The following is a 25,543-nucleotide window of genomic DNA, read 5'->3' on the forward strand; positions in this document are numbered from 1 at the left end:
CTTATGTCTAAATTTTTATACATGTTCACACTTTCTTTTATTCAGTCGTTTAAAGTTTGTTTCCATTTCCTTTGGAAGTTTAAAACTGTAAAGCACCACACGCATGGATTTTAACTACATAAATAAGTTTGCCTTTATCTTTTGCCTTTAAGCTATGAATTGATTAACTGTAAAAATCAATGAAATCAATAGTGGAATTAATAATTGGTTGCAGCCATAGCTATTAATATAAACAGTATGTACACAGAAAAAAGGTAGCTGCACAGTATATGTGCCGAAAGGACAGACAGACAGACAGACAGACAGACACACACACACACATATTCATGCTCATTACAGTAATATGTATAGGATATAATATATTTCATGTGATATGTAGGTATTAAAGAAATGCACATGCATGCCATTTCCTGCACCATTCATTATATACTGTAATAATCAGTCAGGAAAACACACATATACACACACACACATCAAGCATCCCAAAGTATGTCAGAGTTGCAGAAATGAATGTGCAAACACACGAACACAAAGCCGACACAGAAACGCAAATCAGTGCGTTTCTGTATGAAGTCAAGCAAATACAGTATAAACACACACACAACATCAAAAGGTTACATATAGAGAATTCAGAATCACACACACACACACACACACACACACACACACACACACACACACAAGGGCATGTGCCAGTAACTCCCCCCCTCACCCCACACACAGCTGGAATGTAGAGCGGAGAAATGCCAGACCACAAGAGAGAGAGGGAAAAAAGGGAGTGAAATATAAAAAGGAAGCAAGCAAAAGGAAACAAAAACAGAGAGGGAGATAAGGAGAAGGGAGCAGTTAGAGAAAACAGTGCGTTAACTGTGTCCAGCAGAAATGGAACAAGGGATGAAAGAGAGGAGAGAAAGAGAGAGATAGAGAGAAGGAGAGAGACTCAGAATACAAGTTTTGTTTTTCTTCTCAGTTTCTGCTGAGTCGTGTTTGGCTCCTTCACCTTTGACCCTGTCAAACACTACAGTGCACATGGGACCGAGAGGGTCAGCCACCACTCAAAAACAGAGACAGGACTGCAAACACATGTGCCTCCAGAAACATGCACACATGTACCGTACACATTCACATGTTGAGACCACACTGTGAGTCAGACTACACAACAACACTGTACAACAACATGTAAAACCAAACAGGTCCTTTCCCATTTTATTCCCTAACTACTGATCACTATGTTTACTTTACATGGCAGTTTTCAGTTTATTTTCACATTCAAATGATAAACTAGCATGAAAGAGAGAGACAAATTTAAACTGTGTACAAATGTGACAAACACACAAACAAGCAGACAAATCAAGATGACGAATCTCTCCATCAGATGTCTAAGGGAGGGAGGAATAAATTCATCAAGCTGATGTAAACAAGTGCAAGATGGGAGATTGTCTTGATCGCAGTGATGTTCAACAAATCAAAACTTTGTGAGTTCGATTGAAAAGTTCTCTTACTGTCTTCGTAGGAACATTTGGAAACCTTGTGGCATACCGGCTATGTACATGGTGGAATGCATTTACATATACACACTGAAGCACAGTGGACTGAAAGGACATGTGTACTGTATGAGCACAAGACGGTCCATCAGCTCCTCAGATTTCATGTTGACTGTAAACACTATCTGTAGAAAACACCACCACTGTGTTTACATGCAGATGAGCAACCAAGGTTACTCAAAAAGCAGAGATTACTCCTTAAAAAAGGGCAACGACATTGCTTAAGCAAACCTGCAGGAAGACATCAATTTAATGCTTCCGCACCCTGCTGTCAATAGAAAAAATTACTGTTTGTTGAACAGACTGCAGACGTTTTGTTCTCTTAAGCAATCTATCACTTGCAAATTACAACGTTAGCGGCCACTCTGGTTGTGAAATCAATAAATGCAAATACAAGATGTGACGAGCTCCTCCAACAAGCTGCTAATAAGAGGCTTCATCAGCCTCCATCTGTATGTTGGTCTGTGTTTTCAGTTTAGCCGATATCAGAAGCAAAAGTAGCCAGAGGCATAAAATGATCCATACAACAATAACACGCCACCATCAACTGTGCAGCCTTCTCTTTTTTACACCACTAGAACTTTTAAACAACACGCTTCTGGGACGCTTCATGACCACAAGGCTCGTGGTAGAACCTATAATAGGTTGGAGGGGATCATTGCATCACAGTACAGCCTAAAGCAAAGTTTCACGACTCAACTGAGATCCAGTTTTCAGTCGCACAGAGGTTGCAAATGTAGGACTCAACTTGACCTGATCATGACTTTTCTACACCGAGTATACCCCCAAATTCACCTGACTAGAAGGATTAAAAATGGCTTCAACAAAAGAGGGTTTACAACTAACATTGTAGTTGAAATTTAACATATTGGATGTGTTAAGTGTCTTTGGAAACAGAAAAATAATCGTTAGAAAAACAAATTAATGATGCTTTGTTTTCTAATGAGCAGTCTACATAATTCCAATACATATTTAGAGGAAAAAGAGGAGAGAAAACAAGAGCTGAGAAGAGAAAATCCGTCCGTGAATATGGTGACAATTTTTCCAACCGCTCATCGTCCCCCCTTCCGGCCACTGCTCATCTGTCGTTTGCTATTAACCATCTCTCCGTTATTACTCCTCTGTCTCATATCCCTCGCTTTTTCTGCGCTCGCCGGGTGAGTCACGCTCCCCCCCCCTCACAAACAGACACACACTGTGACAAACACACACACAGCAAGTGCGCGATAATGCCCACACGCGCACAATGTTAGAGGCAGTGGTCATGCTGTTTGTGCGTGCGTGTGTGTGTGTGTGTAATGACCGTGAGCAGTTTGAAAGCATCGCCCACTCAGGAATCAGACAACATGCAGATTAACACACACACTCTCTTCTTTCTCTGGGGATAAAGGTGGAGGATGAAGAACATAATGAAGAGGAGGAATGAGAGGAAGAAACACAAGAAAATCCCTCATTTTCCAAAAGAAGGAGAGCAAGCTGATGGAAAAAAATAGCATCAGATTGTACATAAATGTATGAAAATAAAAGGAGGAAAGACAAGAATAAGTGTGGATTAAAAGGGAAGCAGAGGCAAGAGATTAAATGAGGGAAAGAACAAGTAGCCAAGGTGGGGGGCAAAATGTAAGACTGAAATGTTGACCCTTATCAGTCACTTTGTGATGCAACACCAGGGTCAGTAGTGGGTTTAAAGAGCGGGAAGAGAGACGAGAGAAGAGAAGAAACATTGCAGTTGTCACATTTATTTCACGTGAACACATAACGGACAGATAGACAGACAGATAGAATGGTATATGCAGATGCAGAGGAGAAAAAAGCAGCAGCAGAAAAAGGGGAGTGACTGCACCGTAATTCTGTTCATTCCTCACCAACTCTTCCCAAACCCACTCCTTATAAGGAAAGACATGGCTACCACAGGCCTACACACACACACACACACACACACACACACACACACACAGAGGGAGAGAAAGTGGAGAAAGTGAGAACGAAAACTCACAAAATCACAGCCTTGTAGGAAAAGAGGGGGAGCTGACCCTCTCTTTACTTTCAATTTCTAATCTCTCCATTTCTTTCCACTATAAAATGAACAGTGTGTCTTTGTAAACGAAAAGCAGAGGAAAAGAGTGCAATTCCCCCCCCCCCTGCATTAAAGTTAAAGTTTTATAAGACTCCTGAGCGTAGAAGGCTCCTCCTTTTTTCTGTCCCTCGTCCTCTGTTTTTCAGTTAAATTCTCTCCACAAGTCTTTCTCGTCCATTCATCGCTACTCCCCTCCCCTGCCTCCCTCCCTCCCTCGGTCCATCTGCCTTTTTCTCCCCCGCCATCATTCCCTGTATTTACCTTGCTCCTCTCCATCCCTCTCTCTCTTTCTCTTTCTCACCTATCTCTTCATCCTGACTAAATAAACACACAGGTTTGAGGACCATCTGTTACTGATGAGCGTTCATGCGTGAAAAACACACACACAAAACACACCCAACATATAAACACAAACGCACACACACACAATCGAACGCAGAGATAATAGCTGTGATAAATGAACTATTTCGGAGGTTTAAATATTTTAGGTAAGATACGTGTAATTTGGGACACGCACACACGTACAGTATGCTGGCATGAGCTAACACACACACACACAGACACACACATACACAAGAGAGGAATAATGAGTCATGGGTTGATGAGCAGAGGATGGAAAGAGGTGCAGACTGCAGGCAACAGAAGGAGGAAGACAGGGTGGACAGAGAGAGCCGGAGAGATGATTGTCATTGTATTTTAAAGAACGTGGTATCATGCATCAAAAGCAGGTTGGAGGGGGGGGGGAAAACGACTTTTTATATATCGCTGAGCCCGCATGCTGTCTTCTCCAGGACTGTCCTGCACCATATTCACACAGTCAAAACACATTCACACTCAGATCTGCCCGGTCCTGCTTCAGTCCCTCCACCGGTGACTGCAGAACAGCCAGCGTTTAAAGAAAGAAACTCACACACAGCTCATGAAAAGATGGGTTCCAAAATTAGCTTTGTGTCTCTGTCTGGTGGGCACAAAACATCCTTATTTTATATTTTGGGGAATGTGAACCAGAAGATTGCAGCATTCTGAACCAGCTGAAGACTTCTAGTAGCACAACTAGGAAGACCAGAGAAGAGGGAATTACTATAATCAAGTCTGCGGCGTCAAGTAATGATAGAATAGCTCAGATTGTAGCGATATTACTAAGAGGAAAAAATGCTGTCTTGGTAATAGTTTTTATATGAGACAGGAATGTCAGACGGACAAATGGTGGTTACAACTACACTGGGCTATTTGGTCACATTACCCAAAAACCACCAGACACAGAAACAAAGCTGATTTTGGTAACATCTTTCTCATGGGATGTAAATTAAGATGACACAAACGACCAGGTCACCTGACCGACTTCATCATAGAACAGAGGAGGGACAGCCGAGACCGCGGTTGTAGATCTGCAGTCGAGAAGCGTGACCCCTGAGGAATGCACAAAATGTTTGCAGAATCCTTGTGAGAGTGTGTATGTGTGTGTGTGTGTGTGTGTGTGTTAGAATGCGTGTTTATGTGCATGTTAAGCCTTTTCTCTTTGACTCTCTATCCATAAATCCTACTCCTCCCCTTCCTCTAACTCCCATCCGAGAGATTCATCCAAGTCTCACTTTTTAACAAGAAAACCCAGCAGTCATCTCGTCAAAAAAAAAAAAAATACAATTCAGTTCAGATTAAACGTTAATCTCTGAATATCATCAAATCCTCTGTGATACCTGCTCACCTATTATGGCTAAGACTCAGATAAAATCCCTACAGAAAGGGAAATGAGCATTATTATCAATTCCCCCATATCCTCTCTCCCCCTTTCTCCATACCTAATGCCTCTCTATAAGTCAATCTATCACTTCTATCTTTCCATCCACCCTCCTTTCCTTCATTTCTCTCCCGTCACATCAACATCCATCAGTCTTTCCATTCCTCCATATTGCATCTGCTGTTTTCAGCTCAATTCTTCCGTGCCATCCATTCATCTCTCCTCCTTTCCTCCCTCCTCCTGGCCCTTGTCCCCAGCGCTCCAGTTTGATCTATCCTTCTCATCCACTTTCCTAATTTCCTCCTTCTTCCGGTCTACATTTTACACATCTTTACATCTCAATTCATCTTCGTGATCCATCCCTCTCCATCCACCCACGCTCCCTCTCTCTTTCTGTAAGGTCTGTGCTGGTATACAGATCGCCAGGCAAAGCATTTTTTGCAGCCAGCTGGCACAGAAACTCTTGTTGGCAACATTTTTTTTTTTTTGCAGTACAGTAAATGGAAATCTCACACAGGAAATACTTGGCGCTGTCCATTTCTATTGGATTTGAACTAATCTGAACCCATGAGGACGAGCTCAATGCCAGTTTGGAGTAATGGAATTAGAAATGCAAGATGCTCAGTTCAAATCCAGGTGTAATAACATTAAGTGCTGATTATAAGTCTTTACTCAGTCAGCACACAAACCGATCCAAGGTGCATTTACAGTATATTTACAGTAAAATATCTGTTGTGTAATTTATCACTACCTGCTGTCTCTTTAATTTTGAACTGTAGTCCATCCTTTATTTAGTGTGCTCTTAGAAAAGTGAATAAAGAACTTTTGTTGTAATTATCTAACTTGTTTCAGATGGTTTAAGCATTTCCATGGAAATGGTGGCACCATCCCTTTACACATTAACCTGAAGGCCTTATTCACTGCCTTGTTCATAGAGTGGAAAACACACTCAAGTGCCAGCCTGTGTCTCATTTTCTCTGATCTCTCTAACTTTCTCGCTCTGAGCGAAAGAAAAAGAGAGGCAGGAAAGAAGAAGTATGGAGAAGAGAGGAAAGAAAACCTCTCCTTCTCTGTCTCATCTTTCTATCTCTGTCATCCCGCCATCGACCTGAAGGCAAAGTGCCGCCCAGGTGTAACGGGCACTGTGTTCACCTGCCTGTTTGGATTAACCTCCTCTTTCTCTCTCTCTCTCTCTCTCTCTCTCTCTCTCTCTCTCTCTCTCTCTCTCACACACACACACACACACACACACACACACACACACACACACACACACACACACACTGAGAAAAAGAACTGACAAACCCACAGACCTTTTGCCCACTGGCATCAGTAGGTAGTAGGTTTGCCACTTCAATTCTACCCAAAAACAAAACAGGACCTCTGGGCTGAAGACAGACCAACACACGTTCCATTATTTTGACAATTTAGTTTCTTTGAATAAATCTATCCTCCAACAATACGATGATATGAACTTACTGAACCGGTGTCTCTGCTAACCAACTGAATACAATCACATGGAGATTTATGTATTATTATAGACTAGAAATGTTTTCTCCCTCTCTAGCAGACGCACACAAACCTCTATTCCCAACCAGCACCTTGGGTATTAGGTTAAATAATTGAAGAGAATGAAAAAAGAGCAGCAGTGAAAGTACAACAGCCACTTTCTCCGACACACACACACACACACATATATACACAACTTCTGACATCATACAGCTTCCGTCCACTTCAATAAAACACGCACAAACTGTTGCCAGCGTACAAAAACATACACGCTTGATAAAAATAGAAAATGGTAGATGCGGGGCAGCACATGCACAGAAAGATACATGCATGTCCGTTTCCATGTGCACATACCGTATTAACACACTAACACACACACATGCAAATACAAATACATAATTATAAACATGCAGGCAACTGAGCAATTTGCACCTCCGCAGACATACACACACACATTTGTGTATACAAAAAGCTCAATTGTCCTGACACACACGTAAGCCTGCCAACAAAGGACAAAGATTGCCTCCTGGTACAGTACACCCTCTGTGGCTTTCTCTCTATCACACACAAACACAGCTGGCAACTGCTTCCTCTAAGAAAAGAAATGATCAGTCAAACACTACAGTATATGTTCACAAACACACGCTCATGTCCAGTCTCAAACACACCACAAACATGTATGAGACACAACCTACAGCCACCATAAAGCCCCCTTTCTCCAACATATAGATTGTCTCTCTCTTTCTCTCACACACACACACACACACACACGCCGGTGCTGACGTCACGTGGCTCGCCTGGAGTACAGTAGATGATAGATTGGATCTAGCAGCCCCAGAAACAGATAGACAGAGTGGTTATTGTTCAGCTGGTATGATTCAGCGCTGTGACAAAACCACGTAGAACAGAGAGCAAGAAGAAGCTAAATTAATTTCGGTAAACGCATTAATTAAGGTGTTTAGCTCAATATGTACATCACATCACACCTTATTGTGATCATAAGTTTAAAAAATAATTAGCAATGTGTCATTGCAGCATGAAGATCCCTTTTAGGTACGTGGAGTTGTTTTCAAGAGAGTATGGAAACAGAATGGAAACAGTGATGCTGAGTTGAACCCTGGATGTCATGGCTACAATTGCGAATGCTGCTTGCCTTCTGCTTGAGAGTGCATGTTTATTCATTGCAAACTGGCAGCTGTTAAGATTGTAGAGGGTAAATGAGAAAAATAAAGACAGAAAGAGACAAAATGTGTGCGTGTTTTATGTAAGAAAGAAAGAAACTAACGAGGAAAGGAGGACAGAAAAAAGAAAGTAAAGCTTTTCTTTAGCATTCCAATCATTCCCTCATCTTTTTTTTTTTTTTTTTTCGGTGCTTCTCTTTCTTTCTGCTTTGTACGTACCTGCTGTGATCAAAGAGGTGGAACCAATTGGGTGAACTCACTCACTCACACACACACTCACATACAACAGAAACCAAAGCAAAGCGGTGCACTAAAAGGGACAAAAGGAGACAGACAACACTGACTACAATATGGCTAAATACAGCAGCATACATCCGTGTTCAGATCAATAGATTTTATTAGACCAGGGTGTGTCCGCTCTATTGAATTGAGTTCTGCAGCGTAACTGCTCCACAGGCCCAGATGGAGAGCGAGGAGTAGGAAGGGAAGGACAGGGGCCTGTGAAAGAGAGGGTGTCCGAAGTGGGAGTGAAATGGTGAGACAGAGAGAACAGTGAGAAGGAGATGGAGATGGAGCGTGTGGTGACAATGAGTGGAAGGTTTGGTAAGCGGAAATTGCTGCATGTGGGAAACCAAAGAAGAGAAAGCAACTTGCAGTATAGAGTGAGAGAATAATATTTTAAAGCTCAGTCGGGAAGCAACAAAAAAAAGAGCCTCCCATCTAATCCGAGTGAGAAATGAAAAATGTTGTTGGTTTTAATTCACTTTTCTGCAGACAGAAAGTAATAATGTAAAACAAAATACAATCTTTCTCCCCAACAGCTGTGAGCAAGCACTCCATCCTGGAAAAAGGTTATAGCCTCTTCCCTCTTGTCACTTTGGTATATTTTAGTAAAAAACATCACACATCCACCAGGTTGGCTGACATGAACCTGCAGAATTTGCTTTCCTGATGTCACATAACACAGTGCTGTTTGTATTCAGTGCTCTCACTGTCTGTACGAGCTGCCAATCTCCAAAATGTCTCAGCTCAACCTAAGAACACCAGCTCTATGGAGCCTTTTAGCATCTTTCAGCTGAATGTTTTGGTTTTCTTGTCCACAACTTGTACTGCTTCACTCTTATTGCTCTCTTAGCATTATTTTCAAGCAGCTTTCTCAACAAAAAAATCTCTGATAAATCCACTGTACCTGCTCAGCACCAAGTTAGCAACCAGCTGGTGAACATTATGGAACGCATTTGTCCACTAATAATTTCTTTAGATGTTAGTGGAGACCCTAAATGGTGCAAAAGGAGAGTGAATGCTGGACTTGTCAGATGACCATACACATGACTTCTAACAAATGCTAATGTTGCTCTGTGTCTGCTGGATGTGTAAATAGGCAACTGTTTGCACAATCGCTGTATCAACTTTAGATGGTGATTATATGTCAGTGTTTTGTTCACGGGCAGTTCTGCTGCCGTTCATTAAGACAAAGAAAGATATAATAAAAGTAGAAATGTATCAAGTTAATAAAATTAATCTTTTCCAATGTTTGCAAATCTTATTCACAGCCCACTTTAACTTCTGACTAATCTCCAGATTTTTTCTTAGAATCAATCTATTAATTTATTGGTCTATTAAATGACAACTGAAGACAATAGTAATAAAAATAACCATAAAGTTCCCGGGTCAGGCGTGACATTTTCAAATAGAAGAGTCAAAACAAAAAGATATTTGACTTCTAACTATATAAGACAAAGAAAAGCAGCAAATCCTTCAATTTTTAGAACAAATTTTTGGCAATTTTGTTTAATAAATCATTTAAATGAATAAGCGATCAATTGTTGTAATTGTTGTAATTCCTGTTGATTTCTTTCCTAAGGAATAATCAAACAACATCAAACAAAATATACATATATTTATGAAAATAGAGAAAACAAGACATTTTTAAGTATGACAACATTGTCAACTATTTTGAATCTCGTTTACAAAGATCTGTCTTTTTTATGCTGGTTTTGAATCAATGGTGACACATTGTATGAATATGAGAGGAAAGGATTCATGCAGAGGGAGTGCAGACAGGAGGAGAGGAAGAGATAAAGACAGAGGCGGACGGAAGAGAGGTGAAGATAGTGGGCCGAGCACGAAAGGAGGAGGTGAATAAGTGAGGAAGTGTGGAGGCAAGAAGGGCGGGAGGGAGGGAGGGAGGGAGGAAGAACGGAGGGTGGAGATGAGATGTGCATTCCTCAGCAGGGGCGTGACACAGCGTGCATGTGTGTGTGCCTGTGCTGGGATGTAACTTAATTCAATTTCTAACACAAAGATGATGGCAAAGACAGGGAGGGAGAGGAGGGAAGGTAGGAGGGAGGGAGGAAAGCGAGAGCTGACTCACCATGTGCTGACAGAAATAGAAGGAGAGAAGGGGAATGAGAAAGAAGAAGGAAAAAAGCAACAAGGGGACGGAGAAAAAAAAACAGAAAAGTGAAGAGAGGGAACGTGACGGGATAATGAGAGCAGGAAATGAAAAGGATGCCTTTGGTTAAAAGGGTGTGATTTGTCTGGAGGAAAGAAAGGGAATCAAAGTGAAAGAGGTCAAGAAAGAGAGAGTGTATCAACATTTCCCCACATTAGAAAATCAGAAAATACTCTTACATGTCTCAACATGTGTATTCACCCGCTATAACAGCACATTCCCAAAGAGCAGAGTGTGTGTAAGTGTGAAGGCAACGGAGGATTTTTCTAGTGGTGGCAGGAGGTCAAATATATGATAGATTTATGATCTGTTCCTTTGTTCTCTTGCACATGGCGTGAATAAGCGCGCACACACAAGACTCACATTTAGATTTATGGAGGCACTCAAACACACAGGCATGCTGCACATGTTCACATACACACACACCAAACTGGTTGTAAATTTTCTTAAGAGTGATTTAATATCTGGTGATGCAATTTCACAACCTGAAGACCGCCAACACACACACACACATATGCAGAGATAAGAGCACCAGCTAATGACTAAAATGTAAATGTGCCTATTTTCTTAAATTGAGAGTAAATGTGGCGAGGACTGAGCACTTTCTGCAAGATGACAGCGTGTGAAATGAGTCACTGCGTGGCAGCAACTGACTGCAAGTCATTTCTTGTATAATATCCCGGCCTCCCGCCAGACTAGCTGCGTCTCAGTCTCATCCAGATGGCTTCTCAACCAACAGACAGCTGGGAGTCCCCCTATCCAGGCAGCGCGCTTCATCTGCTTACCCGTCTTCAAGGTTTTTACAGCAGCGAGACAAATCCACCAGAACAGTTGGCACATCTATCAGGGTACGCTCCCCTTTGTGTCGGTCCATTCATTTTTACATTCGACTAAACTAAGTACAACAACTATATCACAGCTAGTAAAGGATGGACCTTATCCAAAGTAAAAAACTAAATGTCGGGCTAAAGGACATTTTCTACCTGGATTAGCTCTAGGGACAATGACATTAACTCAACCCTGGTCGAGATATTGTTGTTGATGCATTGATCTGTTGACTCAACTTTACTGTTTTGGTTCACACAGAGTCGAACACACTTTTTTTCCTACCTGTGTTTCCTCTTGGACCACTCGGTACTGCTCCTTCCACACGGCCATCTTCGTGACTTCGTCCTTCCTCAGCGCCCTCTCTTTCTTCAGCTCCGGACTCCAAAACGTCTTAATGGAGTTCATGGAGGAGCTCAACTTGGACTCTTTAGCCTCCAACTAAAAGAAATGAACATCAAACTTTGTTTTAATAAATGTTTCTTCTTGGTTACTTGCCGCACGTTACTTATTTACTGGTTTATAGTTTGTCCTTCTAGGTATAATCTTTATTTTAAATTGAGAAAGGCAGAACACAAAATAAATAAGATATCATCAATGGTAAAACAAATGGATTGCTTACCTCTCTGCGTAATAGTTCGTTCTCCCTCAGCACTTCTCTTAACTGTGTCTGTAGGTCTGACATTGCACCGTCTCTCACCTGGTAACAGACAGTGTGAGTTTAAAATGTTTGACAAACACAAGATCATCAATTTTGTCCACATCATACATTAACATTTTGCATATTTGCAGCTGTCACTACTAAGAGATAGCAATAGCAGACCCCAGGACAGCATGACTGAGAGTGAAGTGAAGTGAAGTGAAGCCTTTGTTGGAGCAATAAAATCTACCATAGACAAGTACAAGAAATCAGTAGCAATATATTTGCATAGTAGTTAGATAGTATTTTTAACGTTGTTTCACTTTATATACATATACATATTCTGGCATTGTCTGTAGCTGTTGAACAGTTTTTGTGCCTAAACCTAACCAAACCTTAACCACAGTGGTGTAGTATCAGGAAATGGTTGGTGAATCTCAACTTATACTCTATAGGCGGACTATTCAGGATAGGATTTACCAACAGAAACACTTTTTCAAGATAAATTGGACATTTGTATACACATTTCCTTCATATAGTACACACTTGACTTTAATGCGATAACGCTCCACATAAAAATGTTTAATTCATGGTGACATTTAAAGAATTTAAAACATCTTTGATGCATTTTTAAACAACAAACACATCCTGTTTTGGTTTTTAAAAACATTAAGGTATTCGGCTGATGTTTGTGCAGAGAGAGTCTTACAGCTCTGCAAGTGAACACAGGTTGAACATTTATCCTCACAATAAACGTAACATATAGCACAAGAAAGCTTCAGAGAGTTGAAGAGAGATGAAGAAAGTCTTTTGTGTTTATGAAATAATTAGAAACAAGTGGACGAGGGAGGTATAGGAGAGGAAGGAGAGATACACCTTGGGGGGATGAGCTTTCAGGTTATGACTAATGTTGCAGAGGTGGTAGAAGGGCAGACCTTAGTCTATTTAAACATACTGTATGAATACCCACACAGCCCTTATTTTATTTGGTTGAAGCATGATTTGAGAAGAAAATATTAACCTTTAAACAGTTATCTGAATTTAGCGTAAATGCCTAGAACCACCCACGTCCCTACCCACATCGAACAGGAGGATAATTCATCTATGACAAAACACTTTGTTTTCTAAGTGCAACAGATTTTTATCTTTTATCTTTTTATGTTCAGACTCTTTCGCTCAGAGGTGAGACAAAGATTATCGACACCCTAAATCAATTTCATCCACACATTCCTCGTCTGTTTGTTCTAAACTTCATCTGAACTGTTTTGTCTGCCACTTTAGAGCAATTTTCTTTAAGGATAACAATGCAATATGGCTGAGGATTCATGTTTTTTGTGCACAGAAAACAAACTGTGATGTATCTGCTTGTTTGATGTGAAGCTGAAACCAGGAGATAGTTAGCTTAGCTTAGCATAAATACTGGAAACAGTCGCCTGGCTCTGTTTAAAGGTAAAACAAAAAACACAAGAGTAAAAAGCGGCAGTTTTATGGAGGGTTATGAGCTGGATTTTTTGACCAGAAGCAGTGACCTCCTAGAGTCTTGTCGTCATCATGAGGTTGCCAGGCAACCAGCAGAGACACAAGGAAGTTACTTCTCCAGTTAATTAAGCACATAAACCCCTATATAAAACCACATATTTCATACATTACTTTGGTTTTTAACATGTTACTCAGCGCTTTTAGAGGTCCCGGCTTCATATTGAATGAACAGATATGAGAATGGTATTGATCTTCTTATCTAACTCCCTGCAAGAAAGTGTTTAACTGTAGCTATATTTCCCAAAATGTTGAATTATTCCTTTCATCTGGGTAACTTCCAGAAACAAAACCCCCAAAAAGTTATTTTGTGTCTCAAACACAGCAGCTTTTTAAATGTTTGTTCTTGAAGCATTAGTCAAACATTTAGGGAATAAAGATTTGAAGACAAAAAGTAAATAGACTCTACACAGAGGAACAAAATGACAAATTTTCAAATTTTGTTGGCACTAACTTCATCGTTTAGTCCACAAAATGCTGACATTGTGTTTGCAGCAATAAAAGAAGAAAACACTCCGATGCCTCACCTGTCTCATGGAGTGGGGCACTGTAGCCGCCTGTGGAGGCTGGTTTTGCATCTCCCCCCCAAATGCTATGGCATCACTGGGCATGACCCCTCCACCTCCAGTGTTTATATTAGGACTGCTCCCCATGATGGCCGCCCTGACTCCATAAGGGATCCTGGCCCCAGCCCGGCCCAGAGTCATGGTGCTTTTGGGCAGTGAGGGGTTCAACCCACTGCCCAGGCTCCCAATGCCGACTGGGTCTTCAACTGTGTCAGTGAAGTACATAGGGCCGCCCGTAGCGTAGGCAGCATTCAGAGACTGAATATTCTCCATGGACAGGGTTTTACCGGAGCCGGTAAGTCCGCCGGCGGAGCTGCTGCTGCTGTTTCTCCGGTGTCCAAGGCGTGGGGAGCGAGGGAGCCGTGGGGAGCGACCAGGACTCCCAGACACAGACCCGTTACCATTGGATCCAACGACATCCAGCTTTGAGACGGAACGGGAGCTACCGTACATGGTAAGAGAATATGGTGTGTACTGTAGGAACGAAAGAGTGTCTGATTCAAATGAATAAATCAAGTGAAACAAAACGCATGCTCAAAATTACGCGAAAACTCGGATCAAAAAGCAAAAAATGTATGTCCCAAAATATATGAAATACTGAATGTAACAGCTGAAAACACAAACTCCCGTCGGTCTACTGTCCTTCGTGACTTGAAATATTCTGATGCAGTGTTGTCATAGCTGTGATCAAGGCCTTTCCAACACCCTCACTGTAATCAGTGGGCTTTGTTAGAAAGCAGTAATCAATAGCACATCCCTTTAGATAAAGGCAGCAAGTTAATCCACAAGGCCAGGGATGATGGGTTCACCTAAAGAGAAAGAGAGAAAGAGAGAAAGAGACGAGGACTTAGTGATCAGTGGAACAAAAATATACTGCACTTAAGGTACAAAGGAATACACTTTCTACCGGGATATTGGATATTTTGTCTGAAAAAATACAGTTTCATCTGTTAACTTGTAATGAGCACTAGACTAAATTAAAATTATTTTTCTTAATTTATAAAAGTAAGAAAAGCCTCAATGCATGCTAAGCAACTGCCCCAAATGTATACATTAACATCAGGTTAAATAAACATATAACTGGCCAGTATGTTCCATGTTATTGATGCATTTCTTATAGTATCACATCATATGGCAATGTCATTTCCAAGGTATAAAATGGGTCTACAGCAATGCTATGGGCTCTGCAAGGCTGCAATGCTCCTTGTAAAGTCAGGCGTTCACAGAGACCATGAGTATCTCCACCAAACTGCTTGATGATCCGTGATAGTTGTTGAGCCATTTTACTCTGAACTTGTGCCAACCTGCTGATGAAGCTAGAGGAAAAGTAAGGGGATCACCAAAGTAAGTAGATGCCACCGTCTGGGGAACTGGATAAGTGAACATTTGAACCTGCCTGAGTCCAAAATAAGAGTTTGAGGATCACCAAAGTCAGTAGGAATTATCCTCTGGACATTGTTTGTTGAGATATTTCAGTCTGGACCAAAGTGGTGGACCGACACTGCAATCTCTAGTGCTACAACTACCTTATAATAAAAAACATTAATAATACTATCCTCATAGGTGGACTAATCACAATAGCGCTACGCTCTCTCTGCCCTCTTTACATATAATCACTCATCAAAGATGCTTAGAACTCTTTTTCTGCCACCTCAGTGACATGTACACACATACACAGTAAGTGAGAGATATGTGAGGCTGATACACTCCACACAGTCAAAAAGCTTTGGTTTAATCCACAAACTCTGCCACAGGCGCAAGCATCAGCCGATGTGTCGGCTCATCTGATCACACAGGCTGCTTTATCCCTCAGCCTCCCATTACACCTTCTTAAGATCACACTATGTCCTTACCCCTCTAGTCATCACATCAAAGTTACTGTCCTGCAGCCGTATTAAACTGGGTGACAGCAGATAACATTCAATCAACTGATTTAATATTCATACAGACGATTACTTCATTATCCTGCTGGATGAGTTACATGCACTAAAATAGAATAATCCTTTTTTTTTATTCAGTCAATTAAATCTTGTTATTAATCCATTTTATTTTGCAATAATGTGGAAAGAAAACATAAAACTACAAAATATAAATAAATGTTCATCTCTCCTAGTCCTGATAATCATATATGAGTCACACTGGAGGGACATTTTATGGGCTACATTAATAAATACGTAGATAGTAGATGCCAAACATGTCAACTGCTATCAAATAGTGTTTTGTCATACTTTCACTGTATGGTAATATCCTAATATATAATAGTGTGTGTGTTTGTGTGTGTTTAAAATAAATACCTTAAATATTAAAGCTGATTAAGTCAATCAGGTCAAAGAAACCTTGTAATTAACAGTGTAAAAATAATACATTTTATGTGCACAGGCTTACAATGTTGCTAATAAATGTTTGAGAGGCTGCTCCAATTTTCCCCAAGCCCCCTGAACTACCTGCGCTATTCAGTTCAGCATTTGAAAGGCTGTAGGTGTTACCTCTAGAGTTAATTACTGCATCGGATAAAGACAGTACTGGATATTTACACATTTCAAATCGATGGCCATCTGGTAAACAGTCATCATTCAGTCATTTGGGTATCCTTGGGGACAGTGATGTCAGGTCAGTGGACACATGACCCATTGATTGGACAGACAGACAGACACACACACACACACACACACACACACACACACACACACACACACACACACACACACACACACACACACACACACACACACACACACACACACACAGGTTATATGATCCACACTTTCCCCTTACCAGAATGACCTAATGTGAACTAAACCACTGCTGAACACAAAAATGAAAACAATCTAATTTTAAGTATTCTAAATTCTGATATCGCAAAAGAGTCATTACTAACAAAAGTTCAACATACACATAAACAATGATAGAATAAGCTTAGTTTTACAATAAAGTGAATATTTTAATTAAAACTAGTACTTTGATTGTACAGTATGGCAGAGACTCTACACTTTTCTTTTTGGGTAGTTTGTCTGATATATCGTCCCCCTCTACATGCCGCCTCTTGCAAATTGCTCACTACAAAAGTTAACATGCATGTCTGATTGACTGAGCAGCCCTTTGTTCAGTCCCTACTTTGGGTCCCAACCCAGCAGCCTGTTAAACCAGCTGTGTGTAAGTTCAAACATAGCATAGGTATACCATGAATTATTACTAAGTTGTGATTTGTGCATTACCAAGATACCACACCACCACCACAGAGATAAGTTCCAACGTAACTATAAGTAACAACTGAATAGTTACACATGCCCCTAGGGTAGGTGTAAATCATACACTGTCACATAATTATACTTATTAATGGTCAAACAGCTTTTAGCAGCATTTTTTGCCACACAGCATCATTATTCATGAACTACATGCCATTTGGTAACACAGTGACCCAGTATAGAGACCTAATCTACTGTTAGGATATTTCAATAACCCAGTGCAGGCCTTTAACAGCCCTGCAGTAGTGCATCTCTCCAGCTGATGTTCTGCTAGGTAAAGATCTCTGGCAAGGGAGATGTTACTGACAACCAGTCAGTCACAGCCACACACACTCAAAAGCAAACATCTGCTCTGTCTCCCTTCAGGCCAAAAACACACACCTGGACAGAAACAGGCCAAGACCCTGCCTCTAGCACAGGCACACACACTCACATACAGTATACGCTCTTACACAAACACACACACAGAACAAAAAAAAACTGTGCACATGAGCAGATCGACACGGAGGTTTATCAATCCACAAATGCACATTTGAGTAGATGACAGACTCATAGATGAGCACATGTGCATATCAGCTCAGTGGCCGTGAGTTATCATGGCACTAACAATGCACACACATCTATTGCTTCATTTGAGACCGCAGGGACAGAGAGAGGGTGTGTGTGTGTGTTTGTGTGTTCAGGGCTTTCCTCCTCCTCCCCTCTGGACCTGCTGACCTGTAGATAATGTATATGCTCATGTCCCAATTCTCCCTATGACGCAGAAAAATCTTCAGTATGTCTAGCTTCTCTTTGAGCCTTTTTTGAGCAATTATTGCACACATACATGGCTCTTTTTCAGCCGTGACTTGCCTCTGCTTGTAAATGTGAGTGTTCGGAGGGTTAAGAGCCTTGTTCAAAGGCATCTCTGCTGCAGTCGTCCAACTGCACAGCAGAAACAATCAAAGTATCACAACTTAGTGATAACATTATCAATCCTGGGTCATTGCTTTAGTTTGATTAGTACGAGACAATAAATACACATATCCTTCCACTACTGAACTACTTATCTTGTTGAGGGTCACAGGGAGCTGGAGCCTCTCCCAGCATGCACTGGGCAAGAGGCGGGGTACTGTACAGGCTGGACAGGCCATGAATCTATCACAAGGCTAAACACACATGCACACACACTTCTTTTTATTTTTATTGGCTTGAGGACCTCATGGAAACCACAACACACACCATGTTGTGTGTTCTACAGTTCAAGTTTAAGGGTCACATGAATAAACCACCAGTACGTCCCACAGGTTGGGAATTCATTCGTGGCGCTTTTAGGACTAAGAATGAGGGACTGCAAACAGCAACGAGAGTCAGATGAAAGCAATAATAACCTCAAGCTTATGATCTCTCATGAAGCTACCACTGTGAACATTTTAATGAATCTCCAATTTTAACTGAATTTCCAAGAAGACTTATGAAAAGGAGAAACAACAAATGCAGAAACACCAACGCCACTGGAAACCAGCACACAAACAAACGCACCCGTGACGCAGTAGGCATCACAAGGTCGAGAAAACACGAGCATATGACTGTCCAAGCATATCTGTCAACATGCTTACCATCCATCTCGCCCTCTCACACCAGTGTGGAAAAAGCAATGTGGTGCTGCCTTAAGAAACATCTGTTAAACACTGAGGGTTCATGAAAGTTCATTCTTGGCTTTTAACAGTAGCTGGAGTTTGTTGTAGTTGAAGGCCCTGAAAAAAGCTAACAAGTGGATGTTTAATTTAGCTGTTTTTGTCAAATTCAAGTTGCTTGCTTATGTGTTGTCCCACTTTGCATAGGATATGTTATGGTTGTTGTGATCATATCTACTGTAGTGCTGCTAACAATGCCTATTTTCATTACTGATTAAGATTATTTTCTTAATTAATCTTTTTATCCAAAAACTCAAGAGTCCAAGGTGTCGCCCTCAAATATTTTGTGATGTCCGACCAACTAAAATATTAAGTTATTATAATAAAAGTCTGTAAAAAGCAGAAAATATTCACATTTGAGAGAAGCTGGACCCAGTGAATGTTTGCTTTAAAAAAGTCAAAATTGTTACTTATTAATTTTATGTCAATCTACTAATTAAATAATCGTTCCAGCTCTAATCAGATCAATAATCAGACTAATTCTACTGTTGCAAAATCAAGATTGCTAGCCAGAATCTGAATGGTGCATATATAATTGTAATTACAACTTAGCTGCCTTTTTATAATTGGCTGTACTCTAAATGTCCAACCACACAATAACATGCTACAACCACATACCACTAACAGATCCTGAAACAGGCCCAGGAGTAAACCTGAGAAACAAAATAACCTCATCCCCTTTATGTCCACAAAACACTCCACAGGAAAGACCAATACATACAACGTTCTGTGTTTCATCCTCGGCCTCCCTGTACTGTTACTAACAGCCATTCTGCACGTCTCATCTTTCCTCCACACACTCAGTGTTGTCTTAGGCCTCATAAAATCCTAGAATATCACACTAGGCTACCAAGAAAGTCTCCGTGGTTGAACACAAAGTACTGTACTTGGGCAGATAACCAGTATGTGCCAGAACAGCAGAGAACAGTTTTCAAATTTGTAGTCATTTTCCAAACAAGCCTCTCAAGAACTGAAACACATTAACAGATTTTGCTGAAAACCGTGGCCTGCAGCAGCTGAAAACGACACTGTGAGTGAAACAAAACTAAACAAAAAGTAACTGCAGAGCTGGGTGATGCCTCTCTGGTTTGTCACAAGATTGTAATGTGATCCATTGTCAATAAATATTGATTACAGTGGCTTTAGATCAACATCACCTTTGGCCCAAATGTTACTACACAGTGACAGACCCAAGCAGACATGATAGGGAGTTTTTTACTTATCTAACATAAGAGGGTGATGTTTGAATGTAACACCTGTTTGTTATTAATTTTCCCATCACTCTTTCTTCTACCTCTAATCCCTCTTTTTCCTCTCTGACTCTTACTTGTCTCCCTGATGCTTTCACTTCCTGTCTCTGCCTCTCTCTTTCTCCATCAGCATTCCTGAAGGTGTTCAGCATGTTCTATTTATGTGACAAACCCACATTCATCTGTCACACCGCACAATGCAACACACACATACATACACACACACACACACACACACCACTCAACCTATACTTAGCCCACTGGTGTTTCAGCGTGGGAGCCGAATTTGACGAAGTTCGTCTCTCGCCTCGGGATCGGGGCTCATAAAAACACATTATACTCAACCTGAATATTATCATTCTCCATTACTCTCTGTTCCTGTCAGGCTCGTTGTGATATGATGTGGCTGGAAAGGACTCGCTGGTGCTGTCTGGGGTTACACGTCTTCCTGAAAGTCAACTCGACAGGTCTGCTGAAGGGAAGAGTCGTACTCGCTCTGCACCTAATCTGTCTGAAGATTTAAGGGGATGACCCGCCGTTCACCAGAGTCAGCTTTTTTTAACCCTCACAGCTGCTTTATCATGACGACAATAACATAACCCCTCTGAAAACCAGATGGCTATTTGTCTAAAGAGTGAAAAGGTGAAGTGAATTATTAATACTTTTAATTAAGAGTAAATACAATTTAAGAAAAAGACAACTTCTTCGCTGAGAGTGAGCAATAATACACATTTATCAAGGTACTTATAGTGAAGTGTAAGAGTAACTTTTGAGGGCAACTCTAAAGTAATCCCATGATTAATCATGTATGCACCGAGCAGGAATAGCAAATCAGAGACAAGGATTTACCCCCCGTCTGCCATATTGTTCACTAAAGAATTAATATGGAATATGTTTTTCTGCAAATCCACTTAGTGATTTATTGTGTTTAAAGAAATTAATTTCATTGGTGTGAAATCCTTAACAGCTCCAGTGGCAACTACCATGTTAAACTGACAACAATGTCATATCTAACACATAAACATACATAGGGATATATTAATGACAATTCTACTACTATTCGCGGTACATCAGAGAAATCATAGGGAGAATTAAGTGACAAGTGCAGACAATGAAGATGCATGGAAAGTGACTGCTGTTTGCAACCCTGATAAAAATAGTTGCGTAGCTCATATCATATGCAAATAATAGGCTTCACTACCCAATCCTGAATTATACATTGTGCTTCCGCTGCTTTTCATCATGTCAATTATTTAGTGCAATCACTCCAAAACATGTCTCAGAAGGTGTATGTTCACCTGTTTCTGTTCTGCGGTCATCTACTCTTAACCAACGTCACAGACCACTGGGGCTATATTATATTTAGGAGCATTTGCGAGTGAAGGATTTTTTACTTTTATCTCTCACAACCAAACGTCCATAATTTCCCATTTAACTGTTTGATAAATACAGGCAGTTTCTCAGCACTTTATTATGTATTTGGGCTTACTAGGACTCATTTAGCACTGCTGTGCAACACATACTGTAGTTCATGCAGGGCTGCCGTTTGGTTTTAAGTAACGTACCATTAGTGGTTTAGCTTAGTTCCACATAGAAACACAGGATATTGTCTCCATGTCACGGAATGATATTGATGCGAAGTCATTGTGCTGATTTATGCATTTTAAACTGAATTGCAACACGACGACAGGATTTGTGTGGAAATGTATAGAAGAGTAAAAACATATAATGCATTTAACATGGAATTTCACCATCAAATACTATATCTATCTACTATACTATATATCTACTTGTAGTCAAGAGAGTTTGGTCTTTTTCAGACCTTGTGCAACCCCTTCCCCGCAAGGAGGAAAAATCAATTAATCCTGCACTCAGGATACTGGAATAGCCAAAACTGCAAGAGGAGCTTTTTCAATTAACTGAACAGCCCAATAACACCTGGGAAGAAAATATTAGGCAGAAGATGTCTGGGCAAGATACACATTTTTGTCTCACCAGAGTGACTGAGCTACTTGTAACCTCACTCTGTGTCACCAGTCCTATCAGCGATAAGACATATAATATGGCTCAGACTCTGGAAAGCACAACACTGATAAGGGGACCGATAGCATCAGCTCCAGTCTATTGTGTGCCACAGGAAATTAATCCTAGATGTAGGCTGGGCATCACAAAATGCGCAAAACAATCAGTTTCGCACACACACACACACACACACACACACACACACACCATGAGTCACACACACACACACATCCATGTACATAAACGCACAGATACATAGGTGCAAACACAGAGCGCACACTTATCTAATCTCGGCTGCTGCCTACATTACAAATATGGAAAAATATGTACCGTTGAGACTTGACAATTAACACAAAGGCAGGGAGGCACCAAACTAATTCGGGAGTGTGTAGTAGTTAATTGAAGAGAAAGTGAGAGAGGAACTCCCCAAGGCTCCTCCTGTAAAGAGGAATGTGCTCGTACAGTCAACTTGCCAAGTTAAATAAAGATGAAGGGAGTTGAGAAGGTGACCCGAACACCCCCCGAAAGCCTATCTATCTATCTATCTATCTATCTATCTATCTATCTATCTATCTATCCATCTATTCATCTATCTATATAAGGTGATAGAAATAAATCTAAACCCTGGCAAAGTGATAAAACAACTTGAATGAATGAATAACAGACAAGGCGGCCAAGATTTTGGTCTTATGATAAAAGTGAGTTCTTGGACGAGGTCTGAAAGAGCTAACTGTCTTCGTCAGGCTAAGTTCCTCGTGTTGTTGCAAAGTGTTGAGCCCTTAAGGCAAAAGTTTTGTTTTTTTTCACCTTTTGATGTTGAGCCTGGAGACAGAGGAGTCGGGGCTCTCAGGCTGTGCACAAAGGTTCATCAGGAGCCAAAAGTTCAGAGAGATACAACCATAAAGGGGCCGGGGGACCATGCAAAGTTTTAGAAATCATGATTAAATAAAAGAAAACCCCACTTTTACCCAAGCTGCCCTGGGGCGTGCAGAGCATGGGCATTTAAAAATTGTCCAGTGTTGACATTAATCTCAGTGGAAGGAAGCAGCTCAGTTCCCTGACTCGGTGTTCCCGGAGGAGGGGCGGTGCAGAGAAATGGAGCTGTGGGCGGAACACGGAGGAAATCACGGCGTCCCCTCTTCGAGACCCCCCCCCTCCCCTGGGGCACTGCAAAACACACGCAGCAAACTTCACCTCCCCTTACTTCATCAACACGATCATATCTGACCTATGTTTTGCTCGCACTGATTTGCTTTGCAAAGATGTTGTTACCCAAGTCTCACACATGTTGCTTAGTGTGTCTTTGCATGCTTGACAGTCAACAACAACAATGGCAGCATTAAAAAAACAACTAATTTTAAAAGTAAGAGTTCAGAACCGGCGTTAAAGCCATTGTGAGAGACTATTAGAAACATCACAACTACAAGTCTCCTTGGGAATATATTATGGCGTGAGAGTGAACTTAATACTGACTACCACTTTAAGCCCCTGTGGGAATATTAGCGCTACCACCGGAGATAAACCCACCATAAAGTACAATAAGGCCACTAAACTGGGGCTGTAAACGAATATTAAAAAGGGGATGTAATAGCAATTGTGTGGCTTTGAGAAACTACAAAGGGCTGTCAGCAGCACTCCTGCCGCCTGCAACACAGCGAACAGATTGATAATCGCATTTAGAGGTACAAAGACGAGACATAGTGTTATTAGCCCGTTATTCGGATGAAAGCCTCTGGCTGTGCAGCTACAAATGGTTTATTGGACAAAAAGGGGGTTAGAAGCATTGTTGAATGGGCTCGCATTGTCGTTTGTCGCCTGTAAAAAAAAAACACAAAAAAATGTATCATGAGGGGACAGACTGGCTACGTTAGTGCTCTCCCCTCCGGCGGCGGAATAATCTAACAGAGCCCGACTGTTAGTGGATCTCCAGCTGACCCTGAGACTGCTGCACCTCGGAGCACACATCCAATTTTAATTAACGCCGGGGCTCCTTCCTTTTATTCTCAGAGTCACACAAAACGCCAGACATGTGAGGTTTGGACCGTGAAGCGGCACACAACACACACACACACACACACACACACACACACACATATATACATATATATATATATATACATATATATATAGGCCCTTGTAATAAAACATGCATGTGTACACGCACACACTCCGGCTGCCAGCTAAGTTCCAGTACTCACTGCGGCTGTGTTTACGTTGCTTCCCCTCGGTTGTGAAATAAGCTAAGGAAGGAAGGAGAAAAAAAAATAAGGCCAGTCACATATCCTCTTCAGTTGTTCTGGTTGCTGTCAAAAACCCTCAAAAACTGACGTTTCATAACGTAACAGACGGTCAGCCGAGGTGAGACACTCTCTTCTCGAGGGGCTGTCTTTCCCTGCCCTCTTCTTCGCTTCGCCTTGTGGCTGTCTCTCTCCGTGCCTCCTGTCTATCTCTTCTGTCTATCTTTCCCTCCTTTCCCGTCGGTGCCAGCTCTACCACTGGTGGCTTCCCCGACTGCTCGGGCGCTCCCGTGACGTCAGGACGGTGGAGCGGTGGAGTGCGCGCCCCCGAGACGTAGCAACCCCCCCCCACGTATATCCTTGCTGAGGCGCGTGCATGATAATCCATATTTATTAAACTCGTAAATAAAGTGAGAGAGAACGTTTTTTTAATTTTTATTTTTTCATATTAATATTACATTGCCCATTTATCATTTTGTCATATTTTACAATGTATTTTCACATCCGGGACAACAATATGTTCGCAGCTCAGATTTAATGATTTAGTAGCTTTCAGTGGCGGAGCTTGTATTCGGTTTCTTTACTTATATATTAAAAGCAGTAATACCACATGGTAACATTAGCCTACTCCATCAGCTATCAGAAAAAGTCCTGCATGTAAAATGTTACTTACACCAAAGTGCATATATATTTAGCAAAATTAACTTTAGGTTTCAAAAGTAAAAAATGTCCCCTTTGACTGTTATACTGTTATATATTAGATTATTGCGTCTAATGGATTAATGTGTAAGTAGCATTTTAATGTTAGTTAGTTAGTTGTGATGGAGCTGATTTATTTCCTCTTGGCTCATTTAATCTATAACGATGTATAATTTTCATAAGCTCATTGTATATTTTGTGTGTAATATCTTAATTTGTAAAGTAACTAAGTAGACACACTGGGGGTCCTATATCAGGGACAGTGAGCTATGTGCATCAGTAGAAGCTGTATGAATTTGTATGGGTCAATAAAATGTCCCTCAAGTTGAGTCATTTTTATCCA

At 41.1% G+C, this 25,543-nt stretch overlaps 1 protein-coding gene across 9 annotated transcripts in view; it reads right to left on the reverse strand.

Moving 5' to 3' along the window:
• The window catches only part of LOC127358792 (ELKS/Rab6-interacting/CAST family member 1), a 137,526-nt gene extending 112,748 nt beyond the window's left edge, over positions 1-24,778 (reverse strand). For 8 of the 9 annotated variants that reach the window (XR_007882544.1, XR_007882543.1, XM_051392211.1 and 5 more), the window contains exons 1-4: positions 24,463-24,777; positions 14,033-14,880; positions 11,952-12,029; positions 11,615-11,770 (exon numbers count right to left, since the gene is read on the reverse strand). Coding sequence is in view for 7 of the 9 variants with exons in the window: in XM_051392211.1 (XP_051248171.1) it covers positions 11,615-11,770; positions 11,952-12,029; positions 14,033-14,524 (726 nt within the window). In the remaining 2 variants the exon portion in view is untranslated. Of the gene's footprint in view, positions 1-11,614; positions 11,771-11,951; positions 12,030-14,032; positions 14,881-24,462 lie in introns of all 9 variants that reach the window. The other variant, XM_051392213.1, reaches the window with a different exon arrangement.
• Positions 24,779-25,543: the final 765 nt, after the last annotated feature.

The sequence above is a fragment of the Dicentrarchus labrax genome, unplaced genomic scaffold (assembly GCF_905237075.1).
Source record: "Dicentrarchus labrax unplaced genomic scaffold, dlabrax2021, whole genome shotgun sequence".
NCBI lineage: Eukaryota > Metazoa > Chordata > Actinopteri > Moronidae > Dicentrarchus > Dicentrarchus labrax.